This window comes from Aquarana catesbeiana, linkage group LG07, assembly GCF_042186555.1.
Source record: "Aquarana catesbeiana isolate 2022-GZ linkage group LG07, ASM4218655v1, whole genome shotgun sequence".
Classification (NCBI taxonomy): domain Eukaryota; kingdom Metazoa; phylum Chordata; class Amphibia; order Anura; family Ranidae; genus Aquarana; species Aquarana catesbeiana.
This window is the reverse complement of record NC_133330.1, coordinates 68,802,115-68,824,161: the sequence shown is the minus strand read 5'-3', so window position 1 is coordinate 68,824,161 and position 22,047 is coordinate 68,802,115. Positions and strand designations below refer to the sequence as shown.

Sequence of the window (22,047 nt, the reverse complement as noted above, 5' to 3'; positions counted from 1 at the left end):
GTGCTATACGCACTAATAAATTGCAATAACCCCTACGTGCAAAAATCTCAAAAAATACTCAAATATACAAAACATGAAATTATTGCAATTGTTAGTGTGTATAGCACCACTTTTCGTTTGATTCACACCGTTTATAGGTGTAAGGGTTATACTTAAAGGGGCAGCTGACCTGACACCATACACAAGGGGTGAATTAAATTTAGGAGCTTAGGGTCCATTGTCATTTTACTAACACGTTTTAACCCTAGAATATGTAGCTAACATTTTAGTTAAACCATATTATTTTATTATTTGTATGTAAATATTTCAAATCTGTGTTAGTTTTTTTAAGAGCCAAATTAAGAAGCTTGTGGGGGGGAGGGGGCGACATTTTGGCATCTTCACCTTGGGTGCCAGAGGACCTTGTCCTGGCAAAAGCTATAGATACACACATGTTTTGGACAGTAATAAACACTATGGATTCATATTCATTATTGCACTATACATGCCCATATGAAATAAATTTAGAAGGAAGATAGATGATGATGAACAGGGGCATACATGTTAGAATAACTCATGCAGGGGCCACTTGGTCTTTACGTGAAGAAGAGCTGACTGATTTCGTGGTCACTGTCTCTGCTGAAGACACCGATTTTTCAGCCCACGGGTTCCTTCCACAGCACAGGAAAGGGATCACACAATCCTGGAACTGCAAATAGATAACAAGAAGTGAAAATCAAATCTTAGACCCCACATAAAAGAAGGTACCAATCTCACTTTCTTCCCCCTCACTGTCTTTTGGGCATGGGTCTAGATAGGTAAGGTAAGTAAATATATTTTTCCACAGGTCCTGATTTAGGAGTAATGACCAGACCATTTATTTAGTTCTTTCGTTTATTTCCCCAACCTAGACACACACATAAATAGAAGCCTTGCATTGCGGTGCCTACTGAGCCTTCAATACTCACCAATTTTTTATTTCCAAACATTACTATAGACCTAAAGTATAGTGGAGAACCTATTTTTAGGTGAACCATTATATGACGGACTCCAGTTACCCTGTTGGGTATTTCCACCAAGAAGCTGCTTCCCAAGTCCTGGAACACAAGACCAATGGATCTGGCTATAGAAACCCCAAGAACCAGACAACACCAATCTTGGTGTGAACTAGAATAAGAACTACTTTATTTAAGAAAAACACACTGAATTTATATAGAAAACCGTCAGATAAGGGCTACTCCCATTATCTCACACAATGGTCACTTTAGACAGTAGTGCTAATCCTATTATCATGACCACCCCAGACAGTCCGACTCCCCCAAAGGACTAATTTATGCATAAAAAGCCAAAAGCAATTAGTGACCAGCTCTGTCTGTATAACTTATAAACACATTAAATCACAGAGTTCTCCAGGCAATGGTTCTCCTACAGCCCAAAGTTCGTGACACATTGCTTTGCCCAGTTTTCACTTTAATTTAGTCCTCCCCTGCAGCATATATTTTCTTTTCTTTTAAACTCTCAAACTACCCCCCCCCCCCCCCCACTGCTTGGTTCAGCCAATGGGAGAGTATAAGTCTGTGGAGTCGTAGCTTGCACGGAGTTATGGATTTCCCATGAGCTGATAAGACCAGCATTGTGTCATGAGGTGAGTCACATGGTCCTCCATGACTGGAATCCCTGGTTATTTCCTTTAGCGCTTGGCCCTGAGTGCATCAGCAGGGAAAATAAGTGGTCAATATATGCTGGGGTTGGGGGGAGTGTTTAAAGCAAACCCGAGGGTGAGCATGGACCAGTACTTTGGTTCATCGGAAAAAAAGAGTGAGGTCATCATCTTTCATTATTTTGTGCAGTGACTGTTTTCCTCCATTTGATAATTTCATGGATTTTTTCTGTGTATTTCTATTGCACATGTTAAATAATTTCCCCATGTTTATTGTACACCTTGTACATGGGAAAACAACAGCAGTACTGGTGTGCAATTTTATCTCCATGGCCCATAGTTTTCTTCAAACTTTACTGAGAAAATTATAGGACAGGATAAAAACTTTGTTAACTGTCAATATCTGAAGTTTTTCTCTCACTAAAAGATTTCTGTATGCATTGACCGCATTGGTTTCCCACAAGCTTGTTTGGCAGCATCTGAGCCTGCCTGTCCATATGTACATGGATTGAATAGTTCTTCCACAAAAAATCAATACTCGTTAAGCTTTTCAAGACACAGAAAATTATTTTATGCATAATATCAGCAACTTATGGAACATGCATGTCAAACAGCTGCAATTAATGTAAGCTACAACCATGGTCAATGTTAAAATTAATAATGAGAAGCTAATCCTTATTTTGGATCTTTAGATCTTTTTTGCTCTTTAGAAAAGTTCTGTCAAATTTGTGACTTATTGATTTTAATTTTAACACCATTCAATCCATAATGCCCTGAGGCTACAATTCTGCTTCTTTAAGAAATCGAAGATGACCCATTTATAACTGTCATTTATACTTGCTCAACACTACTCTATAAGGTACCTACACTTTATCTTATGCAATGTTACAATGTGATTAACTGCTCGTTTTAACAGAATCGACATTGTAGGTTTTTTATCTAATACAGATCTGAAGTTGAAAATAAAAATATCTCCAAAATACGATCATGTTGCTCTCCCACCAAGATCTTGTTTTTCAGCAGGTACCGGCCAGCCTGCTGTGTGAGCCCACTGATCTGATAGACCTGATAGGCAACCCAACACCCATTTGAAGGAGCAGACATGGCAGGCTGACAATGCTGCTTTTAATTCCAAGGCAGTGGCATAGCATTTTCTGCATGCAACAGGAAGAGCTGCCATTGGTGAAACTTCCAGGCAAACAACCACGCTCCCAGTCGGCCGGTGGCACCAGCCCCCCCACCCACTCTAGGTAGGTAGGTTGGTCGGAGGTCAGGTCACCCGCACCCCCATCCCCCTGGTCGGTCATCAAGTCTGGCACTTACCCCATCTAGGTTGCGGAAGAGCAGTGGGTGGTGGGTCAGTTGCAGGCACCTACGGGTGGTGGGCAGTGGCTCCTGTGTCCTCTCCTCCTCTTCTGCATCACAGCGGCTTGCGCTGTGCGTCTCCTCCCTCTTTCTCCTAGGCCTCCAATAGGATCACCTGTCCTTTTAGCCAATCGGGTAATGGGTCTCAAGACCCACTTCCTGATTGGCTGGGAGGAGGATCAGTGTGGCAATAGCGAATATTCATTTGCTATTGTCACACAACTGGGTGGGTTCGGAGCGCAGTACACTGCGCCCTGAGCCCACTCTTTTTTGAAGCCCCTGGCTCTGATCACGTACTTCAACCCCCCCCCTTTGGAATCCATGGTCTGGTGCCATGCATGTAGATCAGGGGGCCGGATGCATGGATGGGGGGCGCCCCTAATGGATGGGCCGCCGCTGCTTCTAGGCAAGAAACTTTACAAAAGATACACAAAAATGATTGGCTGAAGAAATCTGTATATAATGAGACATGATGCCAAGGGGTTGATTTACAAAAGTCAAATAGGATGGTAAAATTTCAAGAGAAGTTGCAATTTGCAAGGGAATTTGCCCCAGAGCTTAGTCAATGTGGTGAAATGTCACTTTGTAAGGAATACCCAATCACATAAAAGAAAAATAAAAAAGCAACATTTTTGCTTGCACGTGATTGAATGATGGAAATCAGCAGAGCTTCGCCTCATTCACTTCAGTTCTTGGTAAAATTAATTTGCAATGTACAACTTCCCTTGCAAAGTGAACAACCTATTTGGCTTTAGTAAATCAAGCCCCAAATGTCTTGCTAAGTAGAATTTGGGATTATATGCCACTAAAAAAGTTTGTCCATCTAACAGGAATTCATTAACCCATTTTAATGTGAAAAAGCTAACCAGATAAAAAATTGTACTTTTAGCAAACGCTAACTACAGGTAATTGGAAACAACAGAGCACTTCCGCACATGCGACTAGTAACACTCTCTTCCTTTAGCCTATCAAAAGCTTGATAGTCATGCTGTACTTCTGATTACTGGATTACACTAATGGTGCACTAGATGCAGAAGTGGCTAGGAAAAGTGCTTACTGTAAGTGCTATACTATTTACATCTGGTTTGTTTAGCAATTGAAGAATATGTTTGCCTGGGTCTTGATCCACTTTAACAAGATGTCCTGCTGTGGTAGGACTTGAATTAGACTCCTACAACTCACAATTTTGTTAATAACCTCTATAATGGCATCAGTACATTTTTGTTGAGGACAAAAGTAATTTCTTTTGAATGTTTGTCCATATAATCCAACATTTAACCTGTTCATGCTTTATAGTCTTACCTGCCTGTTCATAAATATGTAGATAATAGGATTATAAACAGTGCTGGTTTTTGTCAGGTACATTGGCACAGTTGCTATAATTGGATCGATGTACATGCCAGGATTTGCCACAACCATCATTGCAAAAGCTGCATAAGGGAGCCAACAAATGAGAAATGCCAATATCATTACTAGGACCATGCGGGAGACCTGGACCTCAGCTTTACTGGTGGTTCCTCCTTCTGCCACTCCAAGTTTGGCTACCTAGGAAGAGACAAAGAGAAAGATCATTCTTTTTGTGAAATAAGTCATATTTAGAAAATATATAATACATGGTTTTCATTGTAAGATATGTTAAAGAGTATGTAAATCAAACATTTCAGATTCCTGATATGTAATTATAAATATATCGACAGATCCGCGCTTATAGACTGATTTAAACCTGCAGCCCCCCTATATAGGAAGGGGAAACCTAAGTAATCCCCCAGAAAACTGAAAATCAAAAAATAGGGAGTGGCGCTGTGTTAAAACTCAGGGTGTGGCTGTAAATTAAACAAGTGCTCAAGTGTATAATATAATGACTTTTTAGAAGTGAAAATTTGTTACAGTACAAAACTCCCAAAAAAACACAATGTATCCCTAATTTAGTGGAAAATCCTTATTTGGTGATAAAAAGAATTTGCTACCTTAAGTCCAAACAATAACACAAATTTTAAATCATCACCATTATATAACATATGTAAATCTTCTAATTAATAATTATAAAGTGACAAGTGCCCAAATATGTGGTTATCAAACCATAGTGCATTAATGTGCAAGAACCATAATAATAAATCATTAATAATGTGTCAAAACCGTAACTCTGTATCAAAGAAAATACCCATGAACTATTTGTTGCAAAAAATGTTCATATCATCACATTATACTATTGATATGAACATTTTTTGGACTTAAGGTAGCAAATTCTTTTTATCACCAAATAAGGATTTTTCACTAAATTAGGGATACATTGTGTTTTTTTGGGAGTTTTGTACTGTAACAAATTTTCACTTCTAAAAAGTCATTATATTATACACTTGAGCACTTGTTTAATTTACAGCCACACCCTGAGTTTTAACACAGCGCCACTCCCTATTTTTTGATTTTCATATTCCTGATATGTACCTGCTGTACCATGTACTTGTATGAAAAAAGTATCCTGTTCTCTTTATATTGTTTCCTTTGTGTTAAATCCCTGGTGTTTCTGTCAGTCCCTCTGCTTTCCTGTTAAAAACTAACCATACTAGGGATGAGAACACAACGTGGTCAGTTCTCTAGCTATGCTGGAAACTCAGCCTGCTCTCCTCCAATGATCAGACTTGTCCTGACACACCTCCCTTGCACAGCCTTTCACTGGGAAGATCAGTGTGCAGCTGTTTCTCCTCCCCCCAGCTGTTATTCAGCTGAGAGCAGAGGAAATGTGACCCTTATAAAAAAGGAGCAAAAAGGTATTTATAAGGTATTGATAAGCAATTTTTAAATTGGGCAAGACTCCTGGCAATGTTTATTCCATGCTGCTAGTGAGTCTAGGAAAAAATATAAAACATCTATTGTTTTTTTTGTTGAATGCAGCCAAGGTATTCATTCCGAAATATTGGAAATCAAAGAAAAATACCTACTATGTCAGAATGGTTTAGAGAGGTAGATATAATCAGATTAATGAAAGAGTTGATACATCTACGTGGGGGGAATTCATGGCATTCTGTCGTTAGCCGTGTCCTGGTCCATTTGGGTGAGCAGATCTTCTTGCACTCATACCTATTGTTATGCCTTGTAATTACTGTTTTTCCATGCATTGTTCTTCATTTAATATATTGTTCTCCCATAGACCTTCTATCCTCCCGAAGAAGCGGTTATGCTGCGAAACCGGTAGAGGAATACTTATACTCCACCTTAACAGAAACTGTACCGGGGAAACCTGCTATTAGTTAGTTTTTCCGTGGTGTATATTATATTATATATTTTGTTTTGTATACATTCCCCTTCTTTTAATATATTGTTTGTACATTGTTACAGGATAAAATTTGTATTTTATTAAATTAATTTTGTTGTTATATCAGTACCGAGAAAGTCCATTCAATCTCTTTGGGTGTCTATGTGTATGGGTTAGCCTTGGCAACTACCCTCACATCCCCACCCTACCCGATTATATATTAATCTGGATGATGGTACTCCTTTATTGTATTAAATTGAATGATATGTGAGGCCATACTCAACACTTGACCATATGTCAGAATGGTTTAGAGAGGTAGATATAAACAGATTAATGGAAGAGTTGATACATCTACAAAATAATTCCTGTTTAATCTTCTATCGTATTTGGAGGAGTTGGTTTGAGTTCAAACAGTCTTTGGTCTATACAAGACATGTAGTTAATGAAAATATAATGGTGGAGGGGAAAGAGGGAGCGATGGAGAAATCCCCATAATATGTAAAGGAGACAGAGGTTGGGAAATGGAACAAAGCCTCTCTGGGTACTCACTTCCCCCCACTTTTTTTTCTCCATTATTTTTTCTTTCTCTTCCCTCTCTCTCCTCATTATTTCCGTTAATTAACATAAGACATATACTCACGGTAGTTTGAAATGCCCACAATGGGCCTGAATGGTAATGATGGAGGAAGGGATAAAGGGGTAGAGAAAGGGAGCTTGGTGTGGGAAGGAAAGGGAAGAATTTTGGAGGAAGATGAGAGTATTCTCCCTTTATTTTTCCCCCTAATATCACATAAGGATTGTTTTTGATATGTTTTTTGGTCACATTGTAAACACATTTAGTATGGGGTGGTTGGGGGAGATGGAAGGAAGAGAAGAAGTGGGGGTGGGAGAATAAGGATGTGAGAAATAAGTAATAGGTAGAGAGGCCTGGTGATCCTTAGATCTGTCTGGGATAAAGATCATCCAGACTATTTGTATTCAGATATGAGGAGCCTCCACCTCTCATAACCTTCCCCTCCTCTTTGGGGAATTAAAACGAATATGATATCTATGGTTTGTATGATAAGGATACAGAATATGCACCTCTGCATGTGGTGTTATATATGTTATTTAAATGTTTTTCCTTTTTTTTTTTTTGCTTTGTACTTTATTTATGAATGTTGTCTTGATCTTCATTGTGATGTATTGCGTTTGTAAACTTTTTTTTTTAATGAATAAAAAGAATTTAAAACTACTGTATATATTTTTTTATATCTATACACTAATGTTTTGACTTTCATTTCTATTTTAAACCAAATGGGTTGTTTTACAAGGATATAGTTTACAATCACTTTAAAGTGGTTTGAAAGGTAAATGGTTTATTTTACCCTAATGCATTCGGGCATTAAAGTATAAAACCTTTTAATGGTAGCACACTCCCCGGCCACCCCTAAATACTCACCTGAACCTGAACTGTGCATGTCTGCAGCAGCTATTTTCCCCTATCTCCGCTCTCAAAGGCTTGGCCATTGGCTCCTGCTGCTGTCAGTCAAAACAGTGCCGGACTGCGTGTCTGAATAGACGCAAACAGCCTGGCTTAGGAGCAAGCCCTCACAAGTGCCCCCATAGGAAGCGGCTTTATATGGTAGGCACTTGGCAGGGGGGAGAAGCTTGGAGCACCTGCGGGGGACCCCAGAAGAGGAGGATTGGGGCTGCTCTGTGCAAAACCACTGCACAGGACAGGTAAGTATAACATGTTTGTTATTTAAAAAGAAAAAAAAAAATAACAAAAAACAAAACAAAGCTTTACAATCACTTTAAGGCTGTGATAAAAAGCTAAAATTTTCATCCATTCCTGCTGAATCAATCAAAATTTCACCTGCGGGTTGCCCTGCAATAACCACCCACTTTACCAACAAAATAAAAAATCAGCTGAACTGGGTGGAAAATTATCTGCTAAACAGTGACTGCATCTAATGGGATACAACCACTGTTCGACTAACAATTTTCCAGGTGTGGCAGCTGCCTAAATACAAAAAAAAGCTGGCAGTAGAAACCACGTGATTTTCTCTCATTCAACCCACAAGCTTCACAAGAACTTATCGAGTCATGTATGGTGGCCTTTAGTGTTGACTGGCATTTTACAGTTGTTACAGGCTGATAGGTAGCATCTGGCTCTCTTAAAGTGGAACTTTACCCATACCAATTTGATAAAAATAATGTTCTTTAGCAAGAAACATACATTTCCTATTAATAATTATGCTACCAAAATGAATGTTTGCTGTAAATTGCCTCCAGCATTGTTCATTTCTTCTTGCCAGCGGCTGCCATTTTGCTGGAGGCCAAAGCCCCTGAACAGCAGTAAGACCCCTTTCACACTGAGACGCTTTTCAGGCACCTTCGCGCTGAAAAATAGCGCCTGAAAAGCTCCTGAAAACTGCTTCGCATTCATTTCAATGGATGCTTTCGCACTGGGGCGGTGCGCTGCGGGGCAGTGAAAAAAGTCCTGCAAGCAGCATCTTTGGAGCATGTTTGGAGCGCTTAAAAAAGCGCCTCAAAAATGCCCCTCTCCATTGAAATGAATGGGAAACGCTTCAAAAACACCTGAAAAGTGCATAAAAAGTGCTTTAAAAGCGCCACAAAATGGTTTTTTTGAGACATATGACCTTAAAAAAATGCCGCAAAAGCGCAGCAAAAGCACCGCAAAAATGCCCAACATTTTATGGGCATTTTTGAAATGCCTCAGTGTGAAATGGGTCTAAATTTTTAGGCTGTCAACAGATTGGCCTCTACATTTTCAGCACAGTGTCTAAAAATAGAGAGCAACTGAGCGTGTGCATAACAGGGTGAGACAGTGTATTATTGGGTTTTAAACAGTATAGGTGCTTGTTTTTAATGTTTCACATAGCTATACCTGCAGAAGGGGCCAGAATGAAATGATCTAGCTGGCTAAAATTCCACTTTAAGCTGACCACACTCTCACTGAAATTCAGAAAATGTACACTGTGGACCCCAAAATAAAAAGGCTGTAGCAAAATAAAATATACCTCCCCTGAAAAAGGAAAACTCTGAAACATTAAACCTCAACCCGTTTTAACGCAGCAGCAGAAAATTAAAAAAAAATGGATATGATGGAAATAAAGGGAAAAAAAATGACCAATACTACTAACTACAAAAAAAAAACTGCAAGTAGGGCCCAGCAGCTAAACAGCAACTACAGTTCTTGCTGACACACCCAAAAAGGTAGTCCTAAAATCGACTGTTGGGTCTCTGATCTGTGTAAACTACACAGGGTGGGGTGCGGTCTGTTGTGTTTGGGGGGGGTGGTACACAAGCCCACCACACTGCAATCCACAGAAACTTAGAATGCACAATATACCACATAAAGTTTGTATAGCAGCCAGTGGCAGCTTGTGTTTTTTAGTTTGGGGGGGCGGCAAACAACCACCCCCCCCGCGGCACCTCAAAGCCCCCCCCGCTCGCTGTCTGTTGGTCAGTCCACTTACCCCACCTAGGCGGGGATTGGGCGTACATTAAGGAGCGGCGGGGATTGGGGCATCGGTGACATCAGCCTGCGATGGCCATCGGCTGGCGGTTCCTGTGTCTTCTCCTCCTCCCACCTCCTTGCTTCTGCCGTGCGTCTCCTCCCCTCCCCCTAGGAGTCCAATAGGATCGCCTGTCATTTCAGCCAATCCGGTGACAGGTATCAGACCCACTTCCTGATTGGACTGGGAGGAGGATCAGTGTTGCAACAGTGACTATTCATTCGCCGTTGTAACACACGGGTGGGCAATGCTCTGTGCCACAAGCCCACCCTATTTTGAAGCCTATTAGAGCCTCTGGCTCTAATTAGGTGCTTCAAAAAAACACCCCCGCCGCTGTAATGCAGGTGGCCAGCGTCCTGAAAGGGGCTGGGGGCTGGATGCATGAATAGGGGGTTGCGGCGGCGATGGATAGAGCATGGCATCACCACATTGCTAGAAGGTGGAGGGAGTGACGGCCGCAGATAGAGGGGGTGGCGCTCGGGCGCCCCTAATGGATGGGCTGCCACTGAGAGCAGCTAACTCTCCATACAAATTAGCAGATCTACAGAAACTACTACAACACACACTGATATCCTTTTATATTATAAAAACTGACATTATTGGCCCTGTTAAGCCAGCTGACATAAGTTTAAAGGAAAGGCAGTGCATGATAGTTGCAAACAATTCAGTATCCAGAATTCCTGTATTAATTCCCTGGTCTGCAAACCTTGAACGTGCAGGATTTGCCTTGAGTAGTGTCAAATCCAAATTTCATCCCTAGTCGAGAATCATGGCAGGAAAATCTCACTGCTGGAGTATCAAAAACATAAAAGGAGGCAAATGATGACCAGGCTCCTCATATAACATAAAAGAGTGGACTAAAGCTGGCCATACATACGAACATCTCTGTAACATCTCTCGCCTTCACTGTTGCAGCTCCTTTCTCATAGGCCTACCTCTACACAGGCTATCCCCCAATTCAGTCCATCATAAATGCTGCTACCAGTCTCATCTTTACTCAGCCACTTAGGGTCTGCTAACCCTCTCTGCCAATTCCTCCACTGGCTTCCAATTGCCCATTGAATAAAACTCAAAATACTAGCAACAACTTACAAAGCCAATCCTAACTCTTCCCCAAGCTAAATCACCATTCTTGTCTCAATATATCACCCAAATCGTCCTCTTCACTCCTCCCAAGATTTCCTGCTTTCTATCTCCCTTGTCTTCTCCTCCAATGCTCACCTACAGGACTTCTCAAGAGCCTCTTATATCTTCTGGAACTCCCTACCCCAATCTGTTTAGCTATTTCCTACTCTGTCCACCCTTGGGCGATCCATGAAAACTCACCTCTTTAGGAATGCCTACCTCTACCAAACAAATGATCTTTTAATTCTGATCCTGCACAGTTATTACCTTTCGAACCACTTGAGCCCCTCCCTATTCAATTGTAAGGACCTCCTAACCCTCTTGCATTGTATTGTAACTCTACTGTCTTCCTATATTGTAAAGCACTGTGCAAACTGTTGGTGCAATATAAATCCTGTATAATAATAATAATAAGAAGAAGAAAATTTGCTCAGTGGGTGGCTCTGTGGGCTGGCTCCTGCCCAACATTCCTCAAATTAAAAATCAAAGGATCCAGGGGGAAAATTGTTGGTCAAAATGTGGCTGTATCCAATCAGATGGTGCCACTGTTCGGGTATTTTGAGGGGTGGGCTGTCAAAACACAATAGGCACAGTGGTAGAATTGGCCATCTACACTGTGTATTTTCATTCAGCCTGCAGGCTAATGCCCCGTACACACGGTCGGACTTTGTTCGGACATTCCGACAACAAAATCCTAGGATTTTTTCCGATGGATGTTGGCTCAAACTTACACACGGTCGCACAAAGTTGTCAGAATTTCCGATCGCCAACAACGCGGTGACGTCAACCACGTACGACGAGACTAGAAAAGGCCAGTTCAGAACCAAGCGCGGCACCCTTTGGGCTCCTTTTGCTAATCTCGTGTTAGTAAAAGTTTGGTGAGAGACGATTCACGCTTTTTCAGACTCGTGGCTTTCAGATCGTTTTCTGCGGTTCAGTTTTTGCTTGTGGGTTTGTATCTGCTCTTCAGTGCGTGCAAGCAAGTTCTGCGTGACTTATAGTCATTGTGTTCTTGTTCGTTCGTTACTGTTTTTCAGGTCGCTTTTCACAGGCCTTGCTGTTCTTCAGTGCGTTCTGTTACTTCGCTCTGAGCAGCCGACCGTTTTCTAGCCATGTTGCGTATACGTACTCCTCGTAGAGTTCGTGCTGTGCGGGGGCTTGGTGTTGGGGTCCTGACCTTGACACAAGTCCAGTCCATGAACAGGGTGGGGAGGAGTTCATGGACCAAGAATTGGTTGCTTCAGCGTGACCAGTTCTCTCATATGCCTTTGCTCCGTGAGATCCGTGAGAATAATTCTGATGATTTCAGGAACTTTCTCAGGATGACGGACCCCGTATTTCACCGTTTGTTGGCTTCGCTGACCCCCTATATCAGCAGGCAGGATACCTGCATGAGGCAAGCCATCACTCCGGAGCAGAGGCTTGTCGCTACCCTGCAGTACTTGGCGACAGGGAGAAGCCTGCAGGACCTCAAGTTCTCGACAGGCATCTCCCCCCAGGCTCTGGGGATCATTATCCCAGAGACCTGTTCTGCCATCATCCAGGTCCTGCAGAAGGAGTATATGAAGGTAAGATTTTTATCCTTTAATATCACATTTTATTGTATTGAATGTTTGATAATATATTGTATTTCTTTCCTCATTCCCTAATTACCAAGATTGTAATATGTTGTGAATGTCCCCTTTGTCCTCATGCATGCTGGATTTTTCTGTAATTATTTTTTTAGTCCTTCATACATATTTGCCTTCAATAACCTCCCCAGCATGCTCTCCTGCCCTATATTCACCTCATGTAGTCACTTAACAATGTATTTTGTCAGCTCCATAGTAGTGCTTTACCCCAAACACCCCCTAAAATGTTTTTAAATGTGATTTGTGCTTTAAATTCAGGCAGAGTGCCAGAGGCTTTTTTTTTGTGGTGTCCCCAAATCATTTTTAGTAACCCTCCCTCCCCCCAACTGCTAAGTCAGCTGATCCCAATTCTCTATCTATCCTCAATCATCTATCTGCTAACTTTGCCAAACCCATACACACTATACCCACCTCTTTTGTGGTCAGATGTATGGATGAACTACCCAAAGCATGTAGTGCAAGGGCCTGCCGGTATACTTTCAAATGGTACTGTTTAAAGTTTTTGTATCCTATTATTATCTTGACAGGTAATAGCAGAATGTCCAAATGTCCTCAAATGTGTACAGTGTGTATTTATATCTTTGTATTATGACACTTCTTACCTGTCCATTGGGCTGCCAATAGTGTAACTAAGGAGGGGCTGTTCCAAGTAATACCCTGTATTTAGGCATTAATCTCTCAATGAAGTGGAGAGGGCTACCTGTCCAAGATTCCACCCCCCCATAATGTTAGAAATGGCCCATGAGAGTGGGGGGAGGGGGATTATGATAGGTGTACCTTATACTTTGGTGTTGTTAAATTCCCCTTAAAAAAATGCTATCTGGAGGTTGGCAAGAATGTTTATGTCTAATCTGCTTGCCATGTTTATGTGCAAAAATACAAATTTTTTTTTGTTTTCCTCAACAGTTTCCTTCCACGCCACAGGAATGGCAGACTGTGGCCTCCTACTTCGCCCAGCGGTGGGACTTTCCTAACTGCGGAGGGGCAATTGATGGGAAACACGTCCACATCGTCCCACCTCCCAACTCGGGGTCGTACTATTTCAACTATAAGGGGTTCAATAGTATTGTGATGTTGGCGGTGGTGTTGGCTAATTACGACTTCTTGTATGTGGAGGTGGGGAAGAATGGCCGGATGTCCGATGGTGGAGTCATGGCCCAGACGGAGTTCTACAGGCGTCTCCAGAATGGCAGCTTGGACTTGCCACCTCCAGAGGACAATGTGGAAGGACTCCCATTTGTCTTAGTTGCGGATGAAGCATTTGCGCTGGGGGACCATCTTATGCGGCCATTCCCGATGAGGACCCTCACCCCGGAACAGAGGGTTTTTAATTACCGGCTGGCCAAAGCCAGAAGAGTGGTGGAGAACACATTTAGAATCATGGCCAGCCGGTTCCGCCTATTTCTGACACCCATCCATATGGCAGAGTATAAACTTAATCATATAATCCTGGCGTGCTGTGTTCTACATAACTTTTTACACCAACATTCTGCCAACTATGCTGGCTCAGTTGGGCCTGAGGCCGGAATTCTACATGATACAACCCTGACGGCGCTTGAAAGTGGCCGTCCTGGCTTGCCCTCCCTGAGTGCCCGTGATGTCCGGTTAAGATACCTTGAGTTCTTTGCGGGTAGGGGGGCCATCAATATGCCAGACAATTTGTGAAGCATTTATCAAATAAAAAAAAGCTAATCTTTGGTGACATTTACTGCTTGTGTTTGTTTTAGCTGACCCTGAAAGCAATGTGGGGAGTCCTGAAAATGGCGTGATTCTGTAACCTTTTATACAAAGCACTGTTGGGTGTTATTTACTAAAGGCAAAGACACTTTGCACTACAAGTGCACTTGAAACTGCACTGAAACTGCACTTGTAGTGCAAAGAGGATTTGCCCCTAGGAAATAACCCCCATTTTCACCGAAAACAGCAATTACATCACCACAAAAGTGTTGTAGCGTTGAGACAATAATCCACACATTCTTGATTAACAAACTTTTTAATACCTGCACAATCACATGTGAATTTAGAAAAGGTTTTTAAAACAAACCAATATGTTTGTTGTATAACAATTTTTGGGGTGGCATTATCAAACATAGAAATGTCCATTTACGATAAAACAGGCCTGTGTAAAACCAACAAGAAAGACAAAAATCTTGAACTTACAAAGTTCACATATGGTAAAACTTGAAGGCAATATCAGACATGAGTATTTAGGAACTGTGTTTGATATTGCGTTCAGATGGGGTGAAGTCACCCCTTGAAAAGCCAAATTTGGAAGATGCACACCAATTTACGAATGTCAACATGTGCTAGCTGCCATCACGGGGGATCAAGGGACGTGTTTTAGGGGAGCAACCCCTTCCTCACCGCTACTTTATTATTGAGGAAGGGGTTGCACCCCCAAAACGCGTCCATTGATCTCCCGTGATGGCAGATAGCACATGTTGGCACACTGTGTGTGCTTTTCGAAACATCGCTAAAAAATTTTTAAGATTGTAGCACACAAAAAAACAAAGTGATTCTGTGGGGTTTTAAATTGGACCCAAAACATCAATGATGTTATTATTTTTTTGAATAACATCATTGATTTTTTTCTTGAGGTTTTCCAATTCTAAATTACACCCCATGATCTCCCCGATCAGGATCTGGGCACTTTCTGATGTGAAAGGATCTCGATCCACAACATCACGATCACCTAAAAAGAGAGAAACCAAACAAAAACAGGTATCAAAAATCTGCCGCCATCCATCTCTTACCTGAGCCTGTGGTCGCAGACACTCACCTGTTGTGGTGTCAATTTCCACCACATCTTCTTCCTCCTCCTGCTTAGCTTGGGTTGGGGGTATTTCTCCTTCTTCCAGAGGTGGGGGGTCTGTGGTCTCCTCAGATGAGGGGTGTCCTCCGAGTCTTTTCTCCCCTATGTAAAACAAAAATGGTATAATTAGCACACAGATATTTGATGGCCGAAATATAAAGATGAAACATTGCTTGGAAGTGGGGTACAATTGTCTATTAGGGCAGAGTTCCAAGATGTAGCATTTTTATTGTCCTTTGTCAAGCTTCAATACTTTACCTGTCTTGTACAAGCTTCACAGATGGAGACCCCCCTATAGTATACACTGGAGCACCTGTGTGGGCCCCCTAATAAAAAGGGTGTTCTGGTGTCCCACACTAGTGCTCCAGCGTCCAGATGTGAAACCAGCTGCTGAGTGTCCTCTCCTTACACAGAATCTAGTTTGCATTTCATTCTAGTAACAAACCCATCTACACAACCAAATATTTTTCAGACAAGTAGACCCTAAAAAATGTTGGAAAATGCATATGGCCTAAACAATGGTGTTTTAGAGGCCGAAAGAAAAATGTTTGATACGAACGAATAATGGGCCCATGAACATTAAAGTTGCCATTTTAAATTGTACAACAATTAAGAAAAGCATATGGAGCAGCACGAACGTAAGAAAGACAAAAAGAATAGGAACACAGGACAATTACTTACTTTTTTGCAGCACTCTCCGGATCTTTCGGTACTGCTCGGGCTCTCTTAATTTCAGGTCCGACCACCGCTTCCTGAGCTGATCTTTTGATCGACGTACCCCGAAATTCCGGTGCAGACTCTTGACCACTTTCGCCATGATCTTGGCCTTTCTGATATTGGGGTTGGGGTAAGGTCCATACTTTCCATCATAGTCAGCCCTCTTCATGATGTTGACCATCTCCAACATCTCCCCAAAGGACATATTTGTGGCCTTAAATCTTCTCCTTCTGGATCGGGACGTTTCCGGATCCGGGCTTTCCTCCTCCTCGTTGCTATAATTAGCACGCACCTGCTCTGACTCCGCCATGTGCTCTTCACCCACTGCGCCGAAGGAAAAGGGGCAGGGAATAGACTAGAAAGAACGTCAGGGGTGGGCGGAGTTACACGCATGCGCAGTGTGTATAAAGCATAACACGCGTGCGTATTACGTACGATCTGTGAGCGGAGGAAGGAGCATTGGAGGCGCCGATCGTAATAACGAAGGTAAGAGAAAACTTGGGCCTATACTGCTTCTAGATTGAGGCCTATATTGTAACAAGATTAGGAGAGTTTTGGATGACATTAGGGTTTGTCTTGTGTTGTGTCTTGCAGTGAAAACGGATATCTTGAATGATACAGACTTCATGCCAATATTCATTGACATGTTCAGGGAGCTGCCTTGTCTGTGGGAGATCAACCACCCACATTATAGGAACCAAACAAAGAGGAAGGCAGCGCTGGATCAATTGTTGGAAATTGTGAAGCAGGTGATCCCCACGGCAGACATCACATATTTGAAGATCCTAATTGGTGGCCTGAGGAGCACATATGTAAGGGAGCGCCAGAAAGTACAGGATTCGCAGAGATCCGGAGCAGCAGATGACATCTATGTCCCCAGGATGTGGTACTATGACAGGCTGCATTTTCTGGCAGGTCAGACTGAACCCGGGTCATCACTCTCCAGTCTTCCTTCCCTGCTTCCTTCCCCTCCAGCTGAGGCTTCTGACGCCCAACCTGGGCCTTCCAGACAGCAACATGTGGAGGAGCCCAGATTGAACCAGGTATAGCATTCCTCTAAATATTTCTGCTTGTCCAATCAATGATGTTAACTAGATGTTAGTTTTGAGTACTAATTTATGATTGTGATTGATGATGCAAAAACTAAAACCACGTCCCTTTTTCATACACAGGGAAGTCTCAGCCAGGAGGTGGCCGGGCCGAGCAGGCTGCCTGATCTGCAGGTCCCTCCCCTACACCTGGAAAGAGAAAGTGGCAGGAGGAGGAGTGCCCTAGAGGAGGCTGCCATAGGCCTCTTTTGGAAGGCTACAGAGGCCCTGGGAGCACCACACACCGCGGAGGAGGACTTCGCTGCCATCATTGCCTGTAAAATGCAGAGGATGGAGGAGGGACAACAACTCATGTGTGAGTAATTAATGTTGGAAGCTCTCAATAAGGGGTTGAGGGCCCAAATAACATCTGATACACACCTTTGTGACCTCACACATGGTCCTCCTCCTCCAGGTCCTCCTCCTCCTTCTCCGCCAGGTCCTACTAGTCCTCCTCCTCCTCCAGGTCCTACTCCTCCTCCTGCCACATCTCCAACAGCAGAGCCACAGCGTGGAAGGAAGCGTGGAAGGAAGACCAGAGAGTGATGACCCTGGATCCAGTCTGGTCTGGCAAAAGATGCAGCCTCTTGTGGTACCACAGCCTGGGGACACAGATGTCATCTGCTGCTTTCTGGATCTCTGGGACTTCTGGACCAGACTGCACTCCCTTACATATGGACTCCTCAGGCCACCAATTTTGATGTTCAAGAATTGATGTCTGCCCTGGGGGTCAAAGGCTTCGCTAATTTCTGCTGTTTATCCAGCGTTGCCTCCCTCTTTGTTTGGTTCTGAGCCCTTAATAAAGGAATTTTGGTTTGAATTATACTTGCCTATGTGTGTTTTACTTCAAAAAGGACAGTTTGTTTGTGAGGATTCAGGTACATTTCTAATATACAATGTGAAATTAACAAGGGACACCAACAACAAACAATCTCCTTGAGCTTCAATAATAAAAGATATCAATGGTGTTGTGGTAACTTGACACACAAAACACACACAAAAATATTCTGGAGTAAAACTAAAAATAACATTAAACAAAGATCAGCCTTTGAAAAAATACAAACATAAAATCTAAAATAAAAATGGCTTTAAAACAAAACAAAAAAATAAAAAAAAAATTATTTATGTCAGATGTGACAAATAAAAATATATTCAGGTAATCCCAATAAAAAATAAAGAAAGAAGTTTGTGAGAAGTGTGTGTGAATATGAGCAGCAAAACTACTTCATTCTTCTCACATTATAAAGAAGAAGAGAGTGCGCTGTATTAAACCATTTTTAACATTGCAGCGTGATGAAAGTGCTGTATCCATTGCGAACGCTAATTTTACCAGACCGAGCTGTCCCGTGTCGGAATTTCTTCTGAGCATGCGTGGCACTTTGTGCGTCGGAACAGGCCATACACGGTCGGAATTGATGCGATCGGATTTTGTTGTCGGAAAATTTTATAGCCTGCTCTCAAACTTTGTGTGTCGGAAAATCCGATGGAAAATGTCCGATGGAGCCCACACACGGTCGGAATTTCCGACAAAATGCTCTGATCGGACATTTTCCATCGGAAAATCCGACCATGTGTACGGGGCATCAGTGTATGGTCATCTGAACTCTTAAAGGCATCATAGTAAAAGTTAGAATGATAAAAATCACCTTCAAATGTTACACTCAAAACTCTAAAAATAACTACATCATGGAATACTTAATGATCCAGAGAATTAAAGCAAAAATAAATATTAATATAAATTAATTGCTTTTCACACCATAGAACATTTTACCTAGTTTCAGCTCTAGCTACATTTTAATGGTCTCTGAGTAATTATCAGTTCTTAGTAGCCATTAATTCAAAGAGAGTTTCCTCTGGTAAAGCTGGCTGATTGGATTAGATTTGAAGAACTTCTTAGGCATTGCACAGTTCTGTGTCACCTCAGGGAACATTTAAAAAGAATCCATTTGAACAAGTGCAACCCTGGTAGCAAGCCCCTGGCACTGGCTAAGTGTTTTCATAATGCTAGAGTCCATTAATTTACATTTCTTAAAGAGACATGGATTAATGTTCATTTTATGGCTAAATGTTAAGCCGTGACATTTCATTTCATTGCAGTTTGGTCCCTACTGCTGTAAGTTTAAATGTAATTTGCTAAAGTAGATATTCTAAAGTCATTTCCTAATTTTCTTTGCTCTAAGTTTCATAAAATCAATGCAGTTCTGCTTTATGAGCATACTTTCTCTAAACCTTAGCATATTAAACTCTCCCTGTAGGGGGCAATAAAGAGAAAAAAAAGTGTCAGCTGTTGCTCTTACCCCAGATAGCGAGGATAACTTGCCACAAATTTGTGGCACTGTTGAATTGTAAGTCTATTAACTTGCTGCACATTTTTGCTGGCAAGTTTTACACTTGCCAGCAAAGTTCTAGTTGACACTTTTTCAATTTGTAGCAAATTTGCGTGGAAAGTCTCTAGCAAGACCAAAGTTGCAGTGGTGAGTCTACAGCAAGAGCCCTGCAAGTCTACAGCATGAAAATTCAGTCACAGTGACCCCTGTGGTGGGATGACTATTGCACAACATAACTGAACCAGAACTTGCAGCAGACTTGCAGAATGTTTGCAAGGAAAGTTGATTTGGAATCATGCAATGCGGACTTGCTGCAATTGTGCAACAAACTTGTGAAGTCTGGCAAGTAATTTTTAAACTTGCAGCACAATTGCTTGCTATCTGGGACCCCATTGTTGGATCAGTCACTACAGTCCACATGAATACTTCTTCATCCCCTGTGTCCGCCGCAGGGGGAATCACATGGGGCCTTGCATACCCGCAGAGAATGCCTGAATGGGTGAGCTTGTCCTTAATGTTTATCATTTGTATGTAATAGTTTTATGTATTATGAATAATTTTTGCTGCGGTATTTACTTTATTTGTACTCGTTATAATGTCTGTATTTGTTACAACTATTTTATATTCACCATAGATTTGGCTCTCCTGAAGAAGCGGTGAGAACCGCGAAACCGGTCGAGAATTTAAGCTATATTTATATCTACTATTGCTATGGCTGTATGTACTGTTATTGCTTCAAATCGCAATTGTATGCGATATTGCAACTTTTTTAAAATACTGTTTATATTAAAATTGAAGTTTTAGAAAATCTGTTATTCCCCTTTTTTACCTCTGATGTCTATTACATATTTACATTGAGTACCGTAATAGTCCCCCCCTTTTTTTCTTCCCTGTTGGGGGGTGGAGACATCGGCTGACAGGAGCAGCTAACTGCGGCCGTCCCCCTCCCCCTTCTTTTCTTTGAACACATGAATACTTAGTGCTTCTGGGTATTGGCTAGCACATGTTAAAGCGGGAGTCTAGCGACCAATCTTTTTTTAATTTTTTCAGGTCATTGAGACACTCTGCTGACCCCAAAATAATACTCACAGTTTGGGTGTAATATTTCTGCCTCTGTCTGTTTTCGTACTGAAGAATAACTTAAAAAATGTGATGCTGGCTCTTTCCATCTTGCTTGTGGGCATGTGAAGCCCACAAGCATTGATTTCCTGGATGCGGTGAATGCTGTTCATTCACAGCTTGTTCACATGCATGATCATTGTTTCCGCACTGAATCTTGGGTAGCCTGACACTAAGCTCCCAGGAGACAGTGCGGCGCCGGGGAAAGGCAATAAACACGCCTACTCCCATGGGAGGAGAGACAGGAAGTGCCACAATAAAGTACAATATAAAGGTAATTACAGCGATAAAAAAATTTTCGTGTGGCATTTGAACATCTATGCAATTAACTGAAGGGGGTAAGATTAAGTTAAAAATTTGAGTGGAACCCCGCTTTAACCCTCCCTGCCACTTATAATGCAGTGCTGGTAGTTTTACTAGCCAATTGCCAATTGCCAGGCACAGGGCTGTTAGTTGGGGGAGCTTTCTTACTGATAATTCTCATGGGTGTTTAGTAGCTTACTAAATGTCACATAGTTTTATCATAGTTCATTTTTCATAGTTAAGTGTGGAAACACATTTTTGATATGTTCAGCAAACACTTGATGGGTGTTTTTGATACCATAGGGTGATCTCTTGCTTACTACCATATATTAAGGACATTTTTATTCAGTCATCACAAAGAAAAAAAAAACTATATATATATATATATATATATATATATATATATATATATATATTTATATACAGTGGGGACGAAAAGTATTCAGATCACAAAAAGACTCATGGCTGTATTAGATCAAAAGGTTGCTTCTACTAAATACTGAGCAAAGGGTCTGAATACTTAGGACCATGTGATTTTTCAGTTTTTCTTTTTTAATAAATCTGCAAAAATGTCAACAATTCTGTGTTTTTCTGTCAATATGGGGTGCTGTGTGTATATTAATGAGGAAAAAAATGAACTTAAATGATTTTAACAAATGGCTGCAATATAACAAAGAGTGAAAAATTTTAAGGGAGTCTGAATACTTATATATATCTATATATATAGATATATATATATCTATATATATACAGTATCTCACACAAGTGAGTACACCCCTCACATTTTTGTAAATATTTTATTATATGTTTTCATGTGACAACTCTGAAAAAGTGACACTTTGCTACACTGTAAAGTAGTGAGTGTACAGCTTGTATAATAGTGTAAATTTTCGGTCCCCTCAAAATAACTCAACACACAGCCATTAATGTCTAAACCGCTGGCAACAAAAGTGAGTACACTCCTAAGTGAAAATGTCCAATTTGGGCCTAAAGTGTCAATATTTTGTGTGGCCACCATTATTTTCCAGCACTGCCTTAACCCTCTTGGGCATGGAGTTCACCAGAGCTTCACAGGTTGCCATTGGAGTCCTCTTCCACTCCTCCATGACGACATCACAGAGCTGGTGGATGTTAGAGACTTTGC

General features: G+C 41.6%; 1 protein-coding gene across 1 annotated transcript in view; it reads right to left on the bottom strand.

Moving 5' to 3' along the window:
* Window positions 1–553: 553 nt before the first annotated feature.
* LOC141102428 (parapinopsin-like) overlaps window positions 554–22,047 on the bottom strand; it is a 48,612-nt gene continuing 27,118 nt past the window's right edge. Inside the window, exons 3-4 of the mRNA XM_073591381.1 lie at window positions 4,307–4,549; window positions 554–688 (exon numbers count right to left, since the gene is read on the bottom strand). Coding sequence (XP_073447482.1) covers window positions 554–688; window positions 4,307–4,549 — 378 coding nt within the window. The remainder of the gene's footprint in view (window positions 689–4,306; window positions 4,550–22,047) is intronic.